Source organism: Cariama cristata, unplaced genomic scaffold (genome assembly GCF_000690535.1).
Source record: "Cariama cristata isolate BGI_N322 unplaced genomic scaffold, ASM69053v1 scaffold15335, whole genome shotgun sequence".
Classification (NCBI taxonomy): domain Eukaryota; kingdom Metazoa; phylum Chordata; class Aves; order Cariamiformes; family Cariamidae; genus Cariama; species Cariama cristata.
Genome location: NW_009619371.1, coordinates 45,149 through 63,994, shown reverse-complemented (window position 1 = coordinate 63,994; position 18,846 = coordinate 45,149). Strand labels below are relative to the sequence as shown.

Genomic DNA, 18,846 nt, shown 5'->3' with positions numbered 1-18,846 from the left:
CCTCTTTCGTGCATCCCCCGGCTCCGGCGTGGGGTCCTCCCCGGGCTGCAGGTGGGGATCTGCTCCAGCGTGGGCCTCCGTGGGCTGCCGGGGGACAGCCGGCCTCACCGTGGGCTGCACCAGGGGCTGGGGGGAATCTCTGCTCCGGGCCTGCAGCACCTCCTCCTCCTGCTGCACTCGCCGGGGGCTGCAGAGATGTTACTCTCACGTATTCTCACTCCTCACTTCTCTGGCTGCAAGTGTTCCTGTGCAGTAACTTCCCTTTCTCAAATCTGTTATCCCAGAGGTGTTCCCACCATCGCTGATGGCCTTGGCATTGGCCCGGGCTGGTCTTGGAGCCAGCTGATATTGGCTCTGTCAGACATGGAGGAAGCTTCTAGCAGCTTCTCACAGAAGCCACCCCTGTACCCCCCCTGCTACCAAACCCTTGCCATGCAAACCCGATACAGAGTCGAAGTTAGAATTAAACATAATACTCTTGAAAAGTAACCAATTGTACTTTTATTGCTCTCTTTTGTTTATTTTCTTTCCCCAGCTTGTATTTACAGTGTGTCTTTTGGAAGAAATTGTTAATCAATTAATTGTTGCCTACTTGCTAATAACAGTGAATTCTGAAGTCCATTCTCCTTTTTTTGTATTATTTGAAGGCATGTAATCAAGAGAGCAGTCACAAGTACTTTGCTTCCCCAGGCCCTTTATCTTCTGTAAGACTGTAACCTTAGAAAGGTCGCTAACAGAAGCTGTCTTTTTTGTAATGGGTGAAGGCTAATGACTTTCTCTGACTCCTTGACTTAGGTTTCAGCACTACCTTCTGTGAGGTGTTTGAATGTGTGTGAAAGACCTGGCTAGTGGAACAGCTTTAGGATGACCTGGTTTTGGGACCTTCAGTTTTTCCAGAGGTGTTTGGGGGGATTCTTCTCCTGCATAGCTCTTCTTGTTGGAGTTCTGTAGGACCACATTTCTTGCAACTTCTGTGCCACAGATGAATATAGCCTGTGAGAAAGTGGGGTGAACAATTATGATGATGCAAAGTGTGGTGTCATAACTATACCACTTTTCCCCTCACCCCTGATTTCCTTTGGACAGAGCTAGTGTAGAGGTTACCCAAGCCTAATGAATATGAGATTGGTGTGTGCTGCTTGGTATCATCAATTAACTTTGCCAAGATATTGGTTGTTCTTCGTGGGATGCAGTTTGGCAACCTCTTGAATCCTATCACTACTGCAGTGCTGTAAGTGGAAGGAGGTTGAGTGAACTTTAGGTTTTACCATGTCAGGTCAGGAAGCACGTAGCGTCTTTATTTGTACTGCAATCCATATTTATTCTTTTCAGTGATTAAGCAGTGCAGAGGGTTGATGTGATGTGCCTTGGGGTCCTTGCATCTCTATCGGTACTTTTTAAAACTAGGTAGCTATACACCTTGATCTTGTAATGTTTCATAGGTCTTTTGAACTTGAAACTAGTAGCTGTTGTGTATGTAGTTTTAATTAAAACAGATTCGTGGTACTTTGTCCTTAAAACTACTATACAACTACTAACAGCTTCCAGTGTTTACCAAGTATTCCTTAACTTGACATACTCTTGTGTCTTAATGATAAGTTCCATCTTAGGTTGGATGTTTACTAGTATGTCCAGGCTTTAACAAATAAACATAAATTTTTTACTATTAAAATTTTCCTAGTTGAAGCATGTTGTATTACTGCTTGGAAGGTCATTCGCTGGATTCTGGTGCCTAACAGAGCATTTAGGCCTCTAAAAACTAAAAACAAACCCCAGAAGTAGATCAAAGGAAGGGAAGTGCCCTCTAGTCTGAGGGCGTACTTTTGGAGTAAAAATGCGTACGTCATTTCTGCAACTTTCTGCTATTGTTACCCTCTTCTATTAGATGAACATCAGATAAACTAAGGTTTCTGTGTGCTCTTTTGATACAGTTTGTAAACTAACAAACCACTAAGAAGTTGACATTCCTTTTATTATTTTATTAAGTCTTTTATGTTGAGAATTAAAAAGCAGGGCAAAAATATTAAATAGTACATTCTGCTTACTTTCTTGGTCAAGCGCATACTACAGTGTGAATTTTTTCCTATTGATGCGTGTTGTGTGTTCATAGCACAGCAAAAAATCCTCACTGTGTTCCAGTAAAATTGGTTTTGCTATGGAAAGTGTCAACATGGGGCTAATGATTGAATCTGAAAACTTGTTTGCAGAATTATAGTCTTGCTGTGTGTTCATATACATACTCATGTATATTCATATAGAGTTATAAATGACGCAGTGTTTTTAGAAATATAAATTAATCAAGCTTGATCTGTTTGACAGTTCTTTTGTCCTTCTTTGGAGTGCAAATTAACCATAGTGACTAGCAACCTCCAGTGAAAGTTGTGGTATATCGTAGAATTAAGTCTTGAATGCTGTTGTGTTAGCATTCTGCACTTAAGCCTGGACTTTTTTGGTGAACTTTATTTTCTTAACAGCAGGTAATGATTAATTACTTCTACAACATGTTGTTCAAGATCTCAAACACACAATAGTAATACAGTTCCTATAAGGGGTTTGTTTGTTAATCTGAGCAGTTTTACAAAAATTGTATGAATGCTGCTTTCCTTTGAAATTGATCTTCAAAAAGAAATCTTGTTTTGTATAATAAGATGCCAGACTCACAAAGATTTCCTTTCTTGTTTCATAGACGTTCCATCTTCAGAGCAGCCTGAACTGTTCCTAAAGAAACTTCAACAGTGCTGTGTCATTTTTGACTTCATGGACACGCTTTCAGACCTTAAAATGAAAGAATACAAGCGCTCCACTCTTAATGAACTGGTGGACTACATTACAATAAGCAGAGGCTGTTTGACAGAGCAGACTTACCCTGAAGTAGTTAGAATGGTGAGTTTCTTCTTTCTCGTGGTCTCTTTAAATCCACTTGCAATGCCAGTTACACATTGTGGGTGAAATTGAACCCTGGAGTAGGTGGATTAAATGAGGCCTTTGGTTTGTATTTTCTACTAGACATCACTTGGGGGTAATTCTCCAAAGACAAAAATGTTAATTTTTATATATGCTTAATTAAAGTCAAGTAAATGATGGTTATTTTAGTGTCACAAATGTATGAAAAAAAACCTGGATTGTTTCCTGATGGAGAAAATCTGAGTCCCTCACATTTCCCCCTGCTTACCTCCCCTCTCCTCTGCACTGTAAATAATGTAATTTTTTCAAGTTTCTTAGCTTTCTTTGAACTTTATCCAAGCTCTTGAGTGTGTACTTTAGGCTTGGATAGCTTAAAGTATGCACAGATAGTGATTTTTAAATAATAAATGCTAAAAATGTTGTATAGGATCAGTGTGAAAATGTCCTGGTTGTATTATGTGGATTCATAGCAGTTGCCGTTAGAGTGAGATTACTCGACAATAAAGCCATACCTTGTGTATATAAATTGTCAAATAATGGTGTTTTCAGTGTAAAAATGGAAACAGTACCAGATGCTATATGGTGAAGAACACTCATTGCAATTGGCAAAATCAGTCACTGCTTTAAAATGTTTATTCTGTACTACCATACGGAACCGTTATAACCTGTTATCTAAATGAGAAGGCAATTAGTTAAATACAGATTTTGTGATGTTTGTTTCCTAATGGTACTGTGTGATCATGGAATCCACTGGCTGTGTACTGTAAGAAGAAAAACTTGAATAGATTTTTACATTGCATTATATATGCTCTGTATTTCTTTTCTGCCGCACAGATACATGCCGTGTTGCTTGTCTGTAATATTTTAAAGTAGCTGTAAACTGTGACAGAACCATCAAGCAGTTAATAGTGAAGAAAAAAACCCAAACAAAACAGAATTAAGGGTGTATGGAAAAATCTTAATATGGCTTCTTCCTGTGTATGCTTTGTCAGAAAGCCTCTAATTATGTGATCAGATTCTTCCCCTTCTTCCTCACTCTCCCCTTCTCCCTTCTGCAATGGACCAGTCTTCTGAATGAACTGCTTTTCAGCCTGTTGTGTTATTTGTTCAGCCTGTGATCTAATGTACCATTCAAATACTGGTCTGAATACAGAATTACTAGTTCTTTGCTGAATTCTTTTGCTGGTGCAGCACTGTAGTATCTAAACGGTTTGCAAATGTTAATTTAATCTTCCTTGTACCCCTTGTGATGAACAAATTGTATCATACCCATTGTATAGACAGGACACTGCACAGGTAACTTCAGTAAAATCGGTTGCTTTTTCTGTGTGTAGAAGACACCTTCAAACTCACCTCCTGGGAGAATTTGTTTTTTGTTTTTTTTACTGTTTCTATTATTGAGGTTGTATTCTCACATTGACTTTCCTTGTAGTTGTTTACTGTAGGAACATTTGTAGAATAAAGACTCTGCAAGTTAGTGTTGTCTTAGGTTGGGCCCCAAGAAACAAGACGAAATTGATCTGCAACTGCTCATAAACTTCAATGTGAGTCATAAATAATAACCTATGAAGCAATCTGAACTTAAACTGTAGAAGAGACGCAAAACCCCTTTGCCAGCATGTCCTGCTGTGCCTGCAGTCACTTAACGTTGGTTCACGGAACTTTTTATCTTAAGGAAATTATGCGTTGCCTAAATAATTTGAAAAACATGGTTTTAAATAATTTACTTAAATATAGTCTGTAAATACAATGTGGAGGAGTCACTGGAAGTAACGATACAGCGTGAATTTTTCCAGTGCATTTCATAGATATTTGCTAACGGAGCTTCAGGAATTCCAGTTTCAGCGTAGCTCATTTTTGATGGAAAACGGTTCTATCTTCTTTTCTCCAGTATTCCCCTGATCCTTTCATTGCATCATGGCTGCCTTCATCTTAATTTCTTCTGCCTTGCGTTTGGGCTCCAGTGCTGAACTCGAGCTACGTTTTCTCTTCTGTGCCAGGGTACTCAAGCAGAGGAGGACTAAGAATATTCTCAAGTCCTCTGTCTGGCTACTCAGTGGCCCCTGACTGCCCAAACCTGGATTTTTTTACATATAAGAAGATGCCTAAGTAGTCAGGGAAATGGACATTCCTAAAGAATTTCCTGAGAAAGTTGTAGTATTTAAATTTTGTAAGAAACTCCAGCCTGCAACAGACACCTGTGCTTTGTGGAAGGTGTAAGCTATTGGAAAGCTGGAGTCCCCTAATTGTGCCTGTCGCAACCAGCAGTGTTCTTTGTGCATATGCATCTGCGGTTTGGTGGTAGAATTCCACATGAGCAGGGTGCTGTGCTCTCCTCTGCTATTGAATTTATGTGAGTGAATCCATGGCAAATGCATGAATGGTTTCTGTTGATCATCCCAGCAAATGCTAATGCAGTGTTTCTAGTAAACCACATCATCAACACTTTTGTGCATTGCAGGTATTTTCTATTTTACAGGTAGGCTCTCTGGTAAAAATGCTATTTTTCCTCTTGGTCTTTGCCTATAAAAGCAAGACTTCTCCATCACTTTGAGTACAGTTATACAGGCCCTAGAGGGAAGGGTAGGATTCCTAATACTATATAAAACAAGTTTTCAGCACATACTGCCTGGTGAAGAGATGGCATTAGTCACTTTGTGCTGAAACATTATGTTTGGTGTAACGTATTCTTTGCAATAAGTGCATGTTTTTGTTTCAAGCAGAATTGTACTGATGATTGTATACTGAGTCACACTTAACTGTACACAGTTGGCTTCATGAGTGCAACTGCCACCTTTATCTACTTTTGAGGATTTTCATCTAGGTCTCCAGCTGTGTTCACAAAGGAGCTGTCAAGTTACAATCTCTGACCTGTCATGACAGGGAAGAAAACAGCAATATCCATGTCTTGATCAAATTAGCATCCCCATTGACTGCCTGCCACAATTGTCACAGGAGTGTTTTGATTGAAAGACCAGTGTCTTAGAACTGATCCAAATGGAGCACAACTGTTCTTTGTCCCTTTGGAAGGTCTCCTCCCTGTTACGTTCAGTGTTTATGAACTGAGGAATTAATATTTCCTCTTGGCCCTTTGGGCTGCTGTGATTTGGAGGTGGAGCAAAGTGTTGCAAACAGGTGAAAAACAAAGAAGCTGTTTTGTGAGTTTTACCATCATTTAAGAGCAGAAAATAAGGTGCACCAGTCTGAAGCTGATATTTAAAAAGTTACTAATATTTATAAAGAAGGATTAATAGCTAAAGTGCTTCCTTATCTTAATTATCTAAAATGTCCAAAAAAGTGGTATCTGTGGAAGAGCCTTTTTTAGTTCTAAGGTTTTATAATGTACATGTATATTAGTGTTCTCTGTTCATGACCCAGAAGGAGTTTAGCTTTACAGATACTGGGATAGAAAAAGGTTGTCTGTAAAATTCTTCAGATACTCTGATATTTTTAATTTCTTCTAAAATCTGGTGGTGTTATGATGTAAGGGTTTGAAAAACAGTCATTTCTGATAGCCAGCATAACAGCTCCTGGATATTTTTACTGGCAGTCATGCTAAATTCATGCCATTAAATCCTTAATCCCTAATCGTAATACCGCATATTTTCATCTTTTCTCTTGAGCATATGATACAATGTTGTATATAGCTAAATGTGAAATCACTTGGCTATTTGTCAACCTGTGTGTATGTCTGCTGCTTTAAACCACTTTCTTTAGCTTGGTATATAGAGAAGTGCTTGGCATGTTATTGGTTATTTTAAAAAGTAAAATAAAATTGAATTTACTAATGGCCACCAAAGCAAGCTTGCAGTGGCGTTGTTGCTGTCATCAATATCAGTTGATGGGAAGAGTTTGGGATTTGTGTTAATGGCCATAAACTGGACAGATTTATTCAGGAGAGTGTTGCTCAGTGTGCTTCCCCTGCAGTTTGATGTGTTGTTCAGAAGGGCATATGACATTCTTTAGAATTAGGCTAGTCTTAGGAAAAAAGGCCCTTGCCAATTAAACCACACTCTGCTAAGAAGGAAATGCCAGTAATATGACTTTATGAGCCAATAATTGGACACTTAATCTGAAATTTGTTCCTGTCTGAGCAAAATGTGGAGATATAAACTAATGATGCTGATTTTGCTGGTAGATTAAGCAATGGTAGTTGAATGAAATAAATATTTGTTATTATCTGTGGTATCCTAAAGGGTGTATGTAGTAGAGCTTTTTGTGTTTTCTGGGTATTAAGACATAGATTGAGGAAACTGATTTCTTTCATTTGAAAAATCAAATGGGAAAAATTGACAAGCTGTTAAACTGAGAAATCTGGATGAATCTCTTTGTTGGTGAGCAACATTTCATCTCTCCTACTTGCTACTTCAAAAATTGGAAACCCAACCCCTGACGTTTACTGTGGTGTTTATGCAGTGTCTGTGGACAGCTACCAGCCCACAAGAGATGGCTAATGAAACGTTTTTGAGATACACCTTTTAGAATGGAATAGTGTTACTTTGGTCTCCTCTCTTTTAAGTGCAGAAATGCCTTTGGCTTCCGGTTGTCGTCTTTATCTTTTCTGTAGTGATGAATCCAGTAGAATAAGACAGTAATCTGTATAGCCAAAGCGAAACGTCGTATTAGATGTCTTGTGGCTCAGCAGCTGTATTGAGCAACACAGTGAAAGAAACTTGGTTAAATGAATACCCAAATAAATGCCAAAAATTGCATTTTAAAGGTCAGATTCTGATTTTCTTTTTCTTCTTCTTCTTTCTACTGACATAAATCTAGAGGGATTGCATTCCTTTTACTGCAGGTTTGTCTCAACAGATGTGAGGACAGAGTCTGATTGGGAGTTTGTTTGTGACAGACCTGTTAAATATAAAGAATATCTTGTTAAGCCATGATTTTTTTTAGCATGTTAAGGAACTTATTTTTAGTAAGTGTTCTAGCTGTTAGACTTCATAGGCACTATGAATTTCTTTATTTTCTATAGCTGTAGCTATAGCTTATGACTAAGTATGACACCCTGCTTGCTAAATGTTCATGCTATTTAGGGTTTTCCATGTTAAAATGTTCTTGGATAGAGATTTTTATGCAAGTCTACCTATATTCAGTCTTACGTTACTGATTTAGCAAAACCCCTGTGCATATATTCCTGATGGTTCTTGTATTAGATTAAAAAATACAGCACTGAATGTCATTTTGAGTTTAAGGGAAATAAATGAAATCATATACTTTTACAAGAATTGACAAATAATTTCTCTTTTCTAATTCAAATTTTATGTAACTTCAAGAATTCTATAAAATAGGAATTAATCTTAAGCTCAACTTGAATCAGTAGAAGTCGAAGAGATTGTTTTGAAACCATCTGAAATGCTGAAAGGAAGATGCAATGCCCTTTAACCCCCCAAATGAACTTTGACTAAAAATTGTCATGTAGGTGCAGCCATGAGGAGCATGCATGCTATCAAAGTTTAAAAAAGATAAAAATCACACCATATTTTAAATTCTGTTCTAGTTTCTTTAATGTGAGGGTTATCAATTCTGTAGAAGCAAGAAAAGAATTGAACTTTTGTTTCTTTTATGCATTATTTCCTAATTCTTCTGTTAGATGCTTTTGATTATTCACATTCTTTATATACCTAGTTTGTACAAAAACCACAATGCTTATTAAAAGAAGAGGCTCTGATGTTCTGTACTGCTCTCAAAAAATCAGTTGGAGGCAGCTCCTCTTGCAGTAGTTGTCCCTAATAATTTTTCGCGACAGTATGTAATTACATTTACCTGTATCCATTATTCCTCCTGTTGGTTACACAGGCCTTTCATTTGTCAGACTTTATCTGCATAATAGTACAGTGACTACGTCTAAAGCAAAGAAATAAACTGGAAAAACATTTTTGTTCCAAGAAGTACTTGTGTCAACTGGAGCTTTTTTTTTTTTAAGGAATGTATACACCGACCCCCTACTTTGGCTGTGTCATCTTCCTGAATACCTTTTGAGCATTGTGTCTGTAGATAAGCACAATGTGAATCTTCTGGAGGATTCTTTTCTTGGGTTTTGAATTTTTTGGTTTGTTCTTCAGTTTAGAGTTTGAGACAGTATGAGTTTTGTAATGCTGTCTAGAATTCAAGTTCATGCATTGGCAGGCTTTCACTTGATCTGATGCCTGCTCTAGAGATGAGGGGCTCTTTCTGCTGGTACTGTGCTTTGATTTGTCCAAGATACTTGAGTTACTGCTATGATTTTTTTTTTAGGTTGTATTGGATGGAATTAGCTGAGCACACATTAAATAAATAACTGTTCTACTGGATCATCTCAAAACATAGCTACATGGAGATAATGATGAACAGGGTATTGCTGGTAGAGTACCGTGTTACGGTTCAGGTCTAGGTGAGCTGGAGTGGAATTTCAGAGCTTTCAGTTTTCAGTTTCCAGCAGCGAGAAGGTGTACCCAGGGGTGCTGCCTGGGGATGGGCCTGTGCTGGCACTTCCAGCTCAGGTAGTGAGTGTGCTCTTGAAGTGGATCTCCCATTTGTTCTCACCCCACTTTGAAGCTTGTGATAGAGAAGTCTTAGGGTTGTAAATTCAATTCCTTTTGGGCAAAATGTCTACTCCAGGGGTGTACCTAACGCTTTCCAACTTGCTAATGGGCTTCAGTGCAAAAGATCACTAGAAAGAAACGCCTCCCTCCAAACGTAGATGATCTGAACGTTGCATCTGAATACTAGCTCTTTCTCGCTCCTATTGCACTTCTCTGCAAACAGACGTCTAGCCTAAGGATCTCAATTTTGCTGCCTGCTCATCTGCATGGGTGGAAGCTGCTACCACCGCTGAAGCGGGTGATGGTAAGCTAACAAGTTGAGGAGCCCTGATCCAGAGCTAAATTCCTGCAGGTTATTGATTGAATTTTTAGAAGACTTAAAGGTCAAGAAAAGATGAGGAGGGTGGTTTTTACCGCACCCTGTAATCTGGATTGTTGACTCTGTCTGCAGGCCGACGTAGTTCATTTTAATGCAACCAAGTCAAAAGTAATGCTGCTGAGCAAAAAGAAGGCATATAATATTAAGCCCTGAAAGACTAATCAGGCAAGCAGTGGTGCAGAAAAGGACCTGAGCATTATGGATTACTATCATGAGTATCTTAATACAAGTTTCTGGTACAGTGCACTGTTCAAAGAAGTGAATGTCGATAAAATAAAACAGCAACATGCAGGAAAAACAAAGAGGGTCATGGTCTGGCTTTTTATTCTTATCCCAGTACACTTGTGCACAGGTGGGAGCTTAAAGAAAGGAAGCAAAAATAATCACAGGATTGAAAACAAAGAAAGAAACCAACAACTGCCTGGGTTCAGAAGCTCTATCTTTCCATTTAGGAGCAAAGAGTTTGAGAAGTTTCATGTCTATGTGAAAATACATATATATATAAATAGATACATACTGCATATGCAAATATATACAGATGTAGAAGAGATCTGATGGTTTAAAGAGAACCCATGGGGAATCAGGCAGATTGAACCTTAAAATCAGAAGCAGTGCTGTAGTTAAATTAGTAGTAAAACTTTAGGAGAAGAGAGCTGGTGGAATAGTTTGTAATCTTTTAAGATAAAATTAGGTATTACTTTTTCTAAGATGCACCTTAGTCAAACTTCTAGGAACAATTCAATAGGTTATATAGAGAGATTATAGCTGAGAGATTGCAATAGTCACTTCAGGCTCTAAAATATGTAAATCCATAAACAATATTAAAAAAATGCATATGCAGATGTATTTCAGAAGGACAAGCTTATTGTCTGTTCCATTGTTGTCTCCCAGTTAGCACGGCTTCAGGTTATGGCTTAATTACATTTTATTGTTACTGTATGTTGTTAATATGCACAGTAGTTTAAATATTGTGTGTGCAGAGATACTCGGTTTCAATTTCATATGTACATGGGGTACATTTGGATGGTTCCACATATTGGTAATAGAAGAACAGGTATTCCCCTTGAGGTAATTGGGTATTCCCTTATCCTATTTTTATATATCTTATATATTAAGCTTCCCTGCATGTATGTTTGTTTTCATTTCAGATTCCATTCAGGAAAACTATTACTGATAAAAAAAATATTTGTTTCAAACAACACAGAGTAGGAGTGCTGAGCTGAAATTAAATTTATGGTGTTTCTGTTACAGCGTCATCGTTTTTATAGTGCTCTAGTGATGGACAAAGAGAGGACTTCTCAAAACATTTATTTCTGACTTCAGACTTAAACTTCTTAGTATTTTCTTTTCTAAAAGTTATTTCAAATATAAATGTGGTGGTAAAATCAAAGCTTTCTTGAAGCTTGTTACTTTTAACTGTATACTCATAGTTTCATAGTTCAGCATTGCCAGGTATCAGTCATCAAATCAGTTCAGAACTTGCAGATCATTCTTTGGCCGGGGCGGGGGGGGGGTACCAGAGCAGCCTTTCCTGTCTTCTTGTTTGTTTTTAATGAATTGACATTGACTTACAATTGCCTGGAAAAGTTTTTGTCTTGCTTCTGGTCAGAGTTGTGCCTGACTGACATACTGACATGGAGCTTAGAAGTTTCTGGGCATCTCCAATTTAAAAATCTATCATTTTGGCATTTCCAACTTGATCTTGGAAATTTTAGATTCAGTGCCAATGGGTAGATTTTACTGATTTGTTAAATTGATTTCTGACACTTGTGTGTTCAAATTCTGCGTAGCAGGGGAACAGTGATGTACTTTTCTACACCTAGTTTGGTGTGTGCTTCTGAAAGGGACAGTGATGGAGTAGAGTGTGGGGATATCTTTGAGGACATAATAGGGGAGATCTGTCATGCTACAACTTTCTAGAATGTTAGAATTCTGGTTTGCTTTACAAAAATATCATCTGGGCTTGGAGGTGTTCCTAATCGGTGGAAGACGTAAGTCAGTATTGATCAATAGTCATTTGTGTTGGCTACGGGAGAGGAATCATCAGGGACCGTGTATGCAGGCTGGCAGGGATGTCCTTTGGCTTGATGATCCAACAGAGGTCAGAAGAGAAATGATTCAGCTATCCAGCTGAAGGAATTTTGGCATGCTGCTAAATACTAAATAGCTACCTTATGCCTATCTGAGAAAAATTATTCTTTCAGATTTGATGTAGCGTATTCCCATCTTTGTGTGGTGGCTGTCAGAATCTCTAATGTACAGCTGGGCAGTTCATGCATGGAAGAACTTGTTGCCTTCAGTTCTCCCTTAGAGGCTTATAAACATTAGCCACCCAGAGGCTACTGATTTAGATAAGCATGCTATAAATTGACACTGCATGTAAATGAGCTATCATGCTGTGTTGTGGTGATTAATGAAACTGTAGTGGCACACATTATCTTTCAAAATTATGATAACCTGGGGAAATCACTTAAAGATAACCTGTTCTGTCTGTTCTTCTCAGGAGAATATCTGCATTTTGGCTCCATATAGCTTATCTTTACTCCTAATGCAAAAAAGAAAATTAAAGAGAGCAAACTGTGTACTAGGACCGTATTCTAACTTGCATTGCATTTACTCCTGCATGTTAATTTTCTTATGCAAAAAACCCTGCTTTTGAGTTGCCTTGAGACTGGCTTTTTTTTTAATAGGCACTCTCCAGAAATCATACTGGTTTTGTTACAAGCTCAAGATTCAAGTGTCAGTGCTGGCACTTAACTAGTTGTTGCTGAACCCTTCATACTTGTGTCATGCTGTTAAGGCCCTGGCATTAACTACTCAAGGCTTGGTTTGACTTAGTTTAAATCTTAACAGGAATTTATCTTCGTTCAGCTTTTCATTCTGAAAGTACGTACTTTTCCTTGCAGGTTTGCTTGTGCCATAATTCAATATTTGTTCCAGTTTCTAAACACAACAGCTGACAAATACTTATGTTTTCTCTGATCTGTTGGTAAAAGTTTCATTAATTTATGTATGATTAAATTTGTAGAAAAATTTCTTTCTTGTTTCAAATAAAGTTTAAAGCAGAAAAAAAAAAAAACAGCTGCAGAATGCTATTTTGGTTTTCTTAGTTCCCTATTTCAGTCCAAATCCTGAGAAAGCTGGGATTTTTTGAATGTGAAGCATTAACCAAAAATGCTTCAGTAAGTATTGCAGAATCCCAGATGTTCGGATCCAGGGCACCAATGGGTACATTTCCCCCTTTTTACTTGGGAATCCTTTGGGCTGTCTACCTTCTTTTGCCCTGTATTCTAACACAGAAGCAACTCTGCACTGCTCATTTTGATCACTTTCCTTGTCTCCCTGTTCTTTCATATCAGGGATAGTAGAAGGAGGAGCTCAGGAATCCTTGAGGAAAGACAAACTATAACATGTGTGTATTCTTGGAATAGTATTTGACTTCTCATGAGACTAGAAAAGTCTTTTCATGGAGGGGCTCTTGAGAGAAGTGAATGAGGCAGGGGAGAAGAGGATGGAGAAGGGAGAAAAAGGGTGTCTCCTAATAAATGCTAGGAATCACTCGGCCCGTATGCATACAGGGCGAGTAGAGTTCAGTGTCTATCAGCACAGGCTATAGGAAGTGCTGTATCTGTTAAGGCTGAAAGCCATGCGACTTGAAAACATGACATTTACATATACAATGAAGGCTTCTGTAAAAGTATGTTTTACTGTAACTGTAGTGAAATACACCCTCTTGTGGCAAGAAGGAAAATGTCCAAGCAGAAACCCATTTTTTTCTGTGCTCACTGGTTTGCCTTATTTAATCTTCGTTTGTCTTTCCGTTGTGTTCAGTGAGTATTCCTCACTGGTATGCGCCACATGTGCTTTCCTACAGTTTTCTGTTTCATCTTTCTGTTTATGTACTACCTGAATCTGTTCTGTTTGCCTTGCAAATTCTAAAACCTCACTGTGTTTATTTCAATCTGGTTTTATCAGTATTTGGATTGTATTTAAACTCTTGGCTTTAAAGCGCCCTTTTTTACTAAGTTGCCAACATATTGAAAATATGCCTTACAGACGAACTTTAAAAGATTTACAGGAGTAAAAGGCTGGAAAAATAAATAAGGATGTTGGAGGACATACTAGTTTTGTTTCTTAAACAGCTTAGTTTGCCTGAACTACTACGAAGGGGTCACGTATAGACGGGATTAGGAGATAACATGCTGCTTTTCCCAGCTGTTTGATTAACCAGCTTAGAGATGGGTCAAATGCAGTACCAAAGTGCAAAGAAAGCACAACATCACCTTCAAAGTGCAGAAAAGGCCCTACAGCATGTTTGCGGTTTATCAGATTTGCTCCATAATAAGCTGTACACTCCATTCAGCACTATAATTAACCCAGGAAAGCACTCTGGTTCAGTCTTTGCTGATAGTATGAACCTCACAAAGCCAAGCAGTCTCAGCGAAATACCTCTAAATAAGATTAAGCAAAGCAAACCAACCATGAAATAAAATGTGGACTAAGTGTCAAGCAAATACAATTTGTTGCTTACATTTAGTACCAAGCTCTGTACTTGGCATGAGGTGTCCAGGCATATAATGTGTGAATAGCACTGGTAACCCTTAACAAGTGCTGACAGATGAGACCTTAAGCAGAGATCATTAATGTTTTCCCTGCGCAAAGTAAATAACCCAGTGTTGTATGAAAACACTTGTAAATGCATGTTGATGGCATTTCCTGCAACTGCTAAACAATCATAGCGCTCAGCCCATTGATGCCCGGCAGGATTGGGAGTTGCATGTTAGTGGGCTCGTCTGGAACGTGGTGGTCAGAAATGGTGGCAGACTGAGTAATGCTGGGATATCAGTGGAAAGAAGAAACAAAAAGACCTGGAGAAGGGAAAGCCAAGGCTGGTGGCAGGTTTTTAAAGTGACAGGTTCCTTAGACCTGTGCTGTTGCTAAAGCACTTTATCAGACAGCAAGCAGAAGAGATACTGCTTACGTGAATGAGCATAGAGGAGGTATAGACATACAGAGTCCTGAAGTCTAGTACCTATCTGAAAAACTGATCTCATTCTTTCTTTCTTTCATTTTTCAGGTATCTTGCAATATCTTCAGAACTCTCCCACCTAGTGACAGCAATGAATTTGATCCAGAAGAAGACGAGCCCACCTTGGAGGCATCATGGCCCCATTTACAGGTTTTTGATCATTTATCTCAGAGAAATGCTTATCATTGCTTAATGTATCTAATAATTTTCTCAGCTTTTTTTTAACCTGTGAATCAGAACTAGTCTGTGAGATACTAACATTTATTAATATTGTTCATGGCTATAATATAGTACCTACAGAGACAGGAGAGTACTTTGTGAAATTTGCAAAATATTAAAACTTTCTTTCAAAATTGTAGTGATGGTGACCCTCATATTCCTGTTTCCTTCATTGATTTAAAAATTACTTTGTTTTCCAAACTGCTCTGATACATAAGTGTTTTTCAGCAACTTCAGCAAGAGCATTGTGGGGATGATACTGCTAGCAGTTTTGCTTTACCGAGGGTAGTTAATTTTCATACAAAAGTACATAGGTGTTGGCAGCTGGTCAGAAAAATGAATGAGAAGCTATATCCTTATCTAAGTCTTCCTTCCTCTCCCCGGGTTGAGATTTGCTTTCAGGTGTTTGTAGCAGGATGCACGCTCACTGCTGTGTGTCATCCCTTCCTCTGTACCTCAAGTGTAAACACAAGGTATTTTGAACAAGGAAAATAAACTAATTTTGGAGAAAGCATCATTGATGCTAATGCAGTAGATTCCTTCATAGAAAATATAGATGCAGATCCTATCTGTGTTTAGTCAAGACAATGACTTACACCACTAGTAAATTTAGAAGAAGTTTGCCTGAGTAACAGTTTGTGGAGTCTGGGAGTTTGTGAGAGCAAAGGAACACAATTGATCTCAGCTTGAAATGAGGATTTTATTTGACACTTGCATGCACAATCCTTGCCTGTGAGCAGTTTGTTTCACTCTTTTGCGGTCTCGAATTTAGAATCTGTTGAAATGTAGGTTTCATCCCTCATTTGTATTTAAGTATCACAAAAAAATAAGGATCTTAAAAGCTTCAAGGAAGCTTCTGAACAATTCTGCCTGCCTGGAAACAGCACAGGCATACATGCCTCTTATCTTAGATTCGTTGACACTAGTTCTGTAGTTTTAAAACTCATTTACTTACATGGAAATGATGGAATTTCTTAGCCAGTGGATCATTTACCATTTACCAGGAAAACGTGCACCAAAGTATTTGTCAGGAGTTGATGGAATTGATTTCCTGATGATTTAATATTAGTTATGTCAGCTGTCAATTTTTCCATGTCTCATTTCTAAACCCCTCTCCCCCTTTTTGTTTTCCTATTGCTTCCTTTCAGAAGTCAGAGAACACTGACATAAAGCAGCAGCAGCAGTATTGCAGCATATAGGTGTTTGCATTGAAAAGTTTTTAAATTATTTTAAAATGTGATTTTTAGCTTCCTATCTCCTTTCAGTATCAATATTCCTACTCACTGAAGTCAGAAAGGAAAAAGTTTTCAATGGCTGCTCTTCTTGAAAAGGTTCAGCAAAGAGAATTGCTAGCTGGTAGCTCATCTGATCAGTGACAGGTCAGAGTTGCTGTCTTACGAGGCCACAGCAGTCCCTGTTTCACTTCCTTTTTGTCTGGTTTTTGTATTCTTCTTTTTTTCCACTAAATGAAAAGTCTGTTGCTATCACTCTGAATAGTTTAGGGAGAGATGGTATTGCATGAAAGTAAGCAGATTTTCTCCAGCCCTGAGGCTAATCTTCACAGTAAGTTAGGAACTTCCAATTAAATTCTGGTTTATATTCTTCTTCTGTGTTTCAAGTTGTAGTAGAATGCTACTCTAAGCAGTTTCTAATTTAATTTAAATATTTCCAACTGTTTCACCAGCCCTTTCAGAATTGTAATATCTGTATTTGATGTGACTTCAGCAGTTCAGAGGGCAGTTTAAATGTGCTTTCCAATTACTCTAGTAAGCTTTACAAGATGATAACAAGCATTACAAGATGGCAGTGCCTGTTCTTGGTGATGAAATGTCTTTGACTGCAGTTAAATAAGCAAAACTAACTTAAAAAACTCATGTAATTAGTTCTAACTCTAAGGTAGCAATTTGATAAAGGAGAAAAATATTTTTCATTTTTTTAACCTTTTACTCTGTGGAAAAATAAGTATTTTATTTTCTAGCAAAAGAATTTAGGGAAATACGTAAAAATATAAAGAGTAATCGAGTCATTAACTAAACCATGGATTTTTTTTTTCTTTTGCAGCTTGTATATGAGTTTTTCATACGATTTTTGGAAAGCCAAGAATTTCAGCCCAGCATTGCCAAAAAGTACATAGATCAGAAATTTGTATTGCAGGTAAGCTAATCTGTTTTCTTTAAGACTTCATTTTGCTTTTAAAAAAAATTTCTTTAAAAAGATTTTGTTTAGAATTCCAAAGTGTAACTTTATTTGCAATAGAAAAAGGCTAAACAAGCATATACAATGAAAGCTTCCAATCTACGGAGGTAGAGGAAATATGTGTGTGTGTTTTTATGTCAGTCTCTGTTGCTATAGATATATAAAATAGTTGGTTTGGCTCCAGTTTTGATACCTTAATCAAAATATTTGATTTACTGGTTATGAGAGGGAGCTGAAACAGTAACTGTTGACAAATGAAAGGTTTACTGTCAAGTAGTCTAAAAATGCTGCTATCAAGAGAGACTAGTTAAACGTCAGTTTTGATGTGTCTTAATATCGTTAAAATATTTCTCCCTTCTATCTCTGCTGGAGAGCTGTCAACAGGGACAGAATTTCATTAACAAACCTGTTCTCAGCGCAGTAGTGAACAGTGATGCTATAGTGGTCAGGGAGGAAGTAAATCAAAAGGCCATATAAAGTTCAAGCTCTATTAAAAGCGTGAAAGAAGAAGTAACGTCAATAATAAGCAACATTGGCAAAGAATGGGTAGCTTTATTTTTGCAGTTTGCTTGCCAACGTTACAACTAAATGGAAAAGATGGCCTCTGTTCGTCGGTCAGCTGGTAGCCAGGTATTTTACATGTATTTAATCTTCCTCCTCCTTGTATACAAGCTAGGCTTCTTGTGTGCTTTGTTACTTCACTTCAGACTGCAGTAGTTGGTCTTCTCTACTGAGGAATTTTCATCCAGGCCTTGACAGATGCCAGAACGGAGATGGCTGAAGGAAGATGTTTTGTGGGATAAGCCGGGAAACTCCACAGATACGATTTTTATCCTTGGCTTTCTGGAATAGGCTTGTCTTGTATTTTCTGTTCCCCTTGTGAATTCTTGTGTAACCGCAAAGTCAGAAAGAACTTTGTGCTTAATGCTGTCTATAGCTTGCTTTTGAAAGCGGGGAAATTTAGAAAGATTCCTACTTACTTAGGAAAGGGAGTTTCGTTATGGACTGAGACTTGAGTAAAAGCCAAACTAGAAGTGGCAGGAGATACTTAGCATTTCTGAAGACCTTTCTCTCAGCCCTTTGTCATGGAGCTTTTATTTTTCCCAGTACCGCTCATGCAATAAAATCAGTGCTTTACTGTCCTTGTATGTTATTTGTATGAAGAATACTGGAAAAATGTAGCTAAGAGAGCAATTTCTATTCTTAAATTCAGAGATTCGAAGAAAGGACTTCAGTTACCTTCTTAATATCACAAGACCTTCTTCACTCTATAAAAGCAATGGGATATACTTATGTTTTTATTATATCTATTTCCTAAATACAAGTGTGTTTTTCATCTGGATCAAACTTCTATGATGGAGTTTTGGTTTTGTTCATCTAAGTATTGATTTGAACAAGGGGTGGGTGCACCAATCTGATCTTCCAGTACCTGGTGGAGATGTAAGAATATACATGTGAGGTAATCACTCTTGACAGGTTTTCCAGGACTGATTTTATTTTCTTTAGATATAGCAGGATTGCATTAGAAGGAGTGCTTGTGTTCTATTTCAAAATACAGACAAAACAATTCCTAGATGCTCCTGTTATATGCT

The 18,846-nt window shown here is 37.9% G+C and overlaps 1 protein-coding gene across 2 annotated transcripts in view; it reads left to right on the top strand.

Moving 5' to 3' along the window:
* Positions 1-18,846, top strand: part of PPP2R5E (protein phosphatase 2, regulatory subunit B', epsilon isoform) — a 72,086-nt gene that overhangs the window by 39,558 nt on the left and 13,682 nt on the right. For both annotated transcript variants that reach the window (XM_009701240.1, XM_009701239.1), the window contains exons 2-4: positions 2,687-2,883; positions 14,888-14,989; positions 17,120-17,212. In XM_009701240.1, coding sequence (XP_009699542.1) covers positions 2,687-2,883; positions 14,888-14,989; positions 17,120-17,212 — 392 coding nt within the window. The remainder of the gene's footprint in view (positions 1-2,686; positions 2,884-14,887; positions 14,990-17,119; positions 17,213-18,846) is intronic.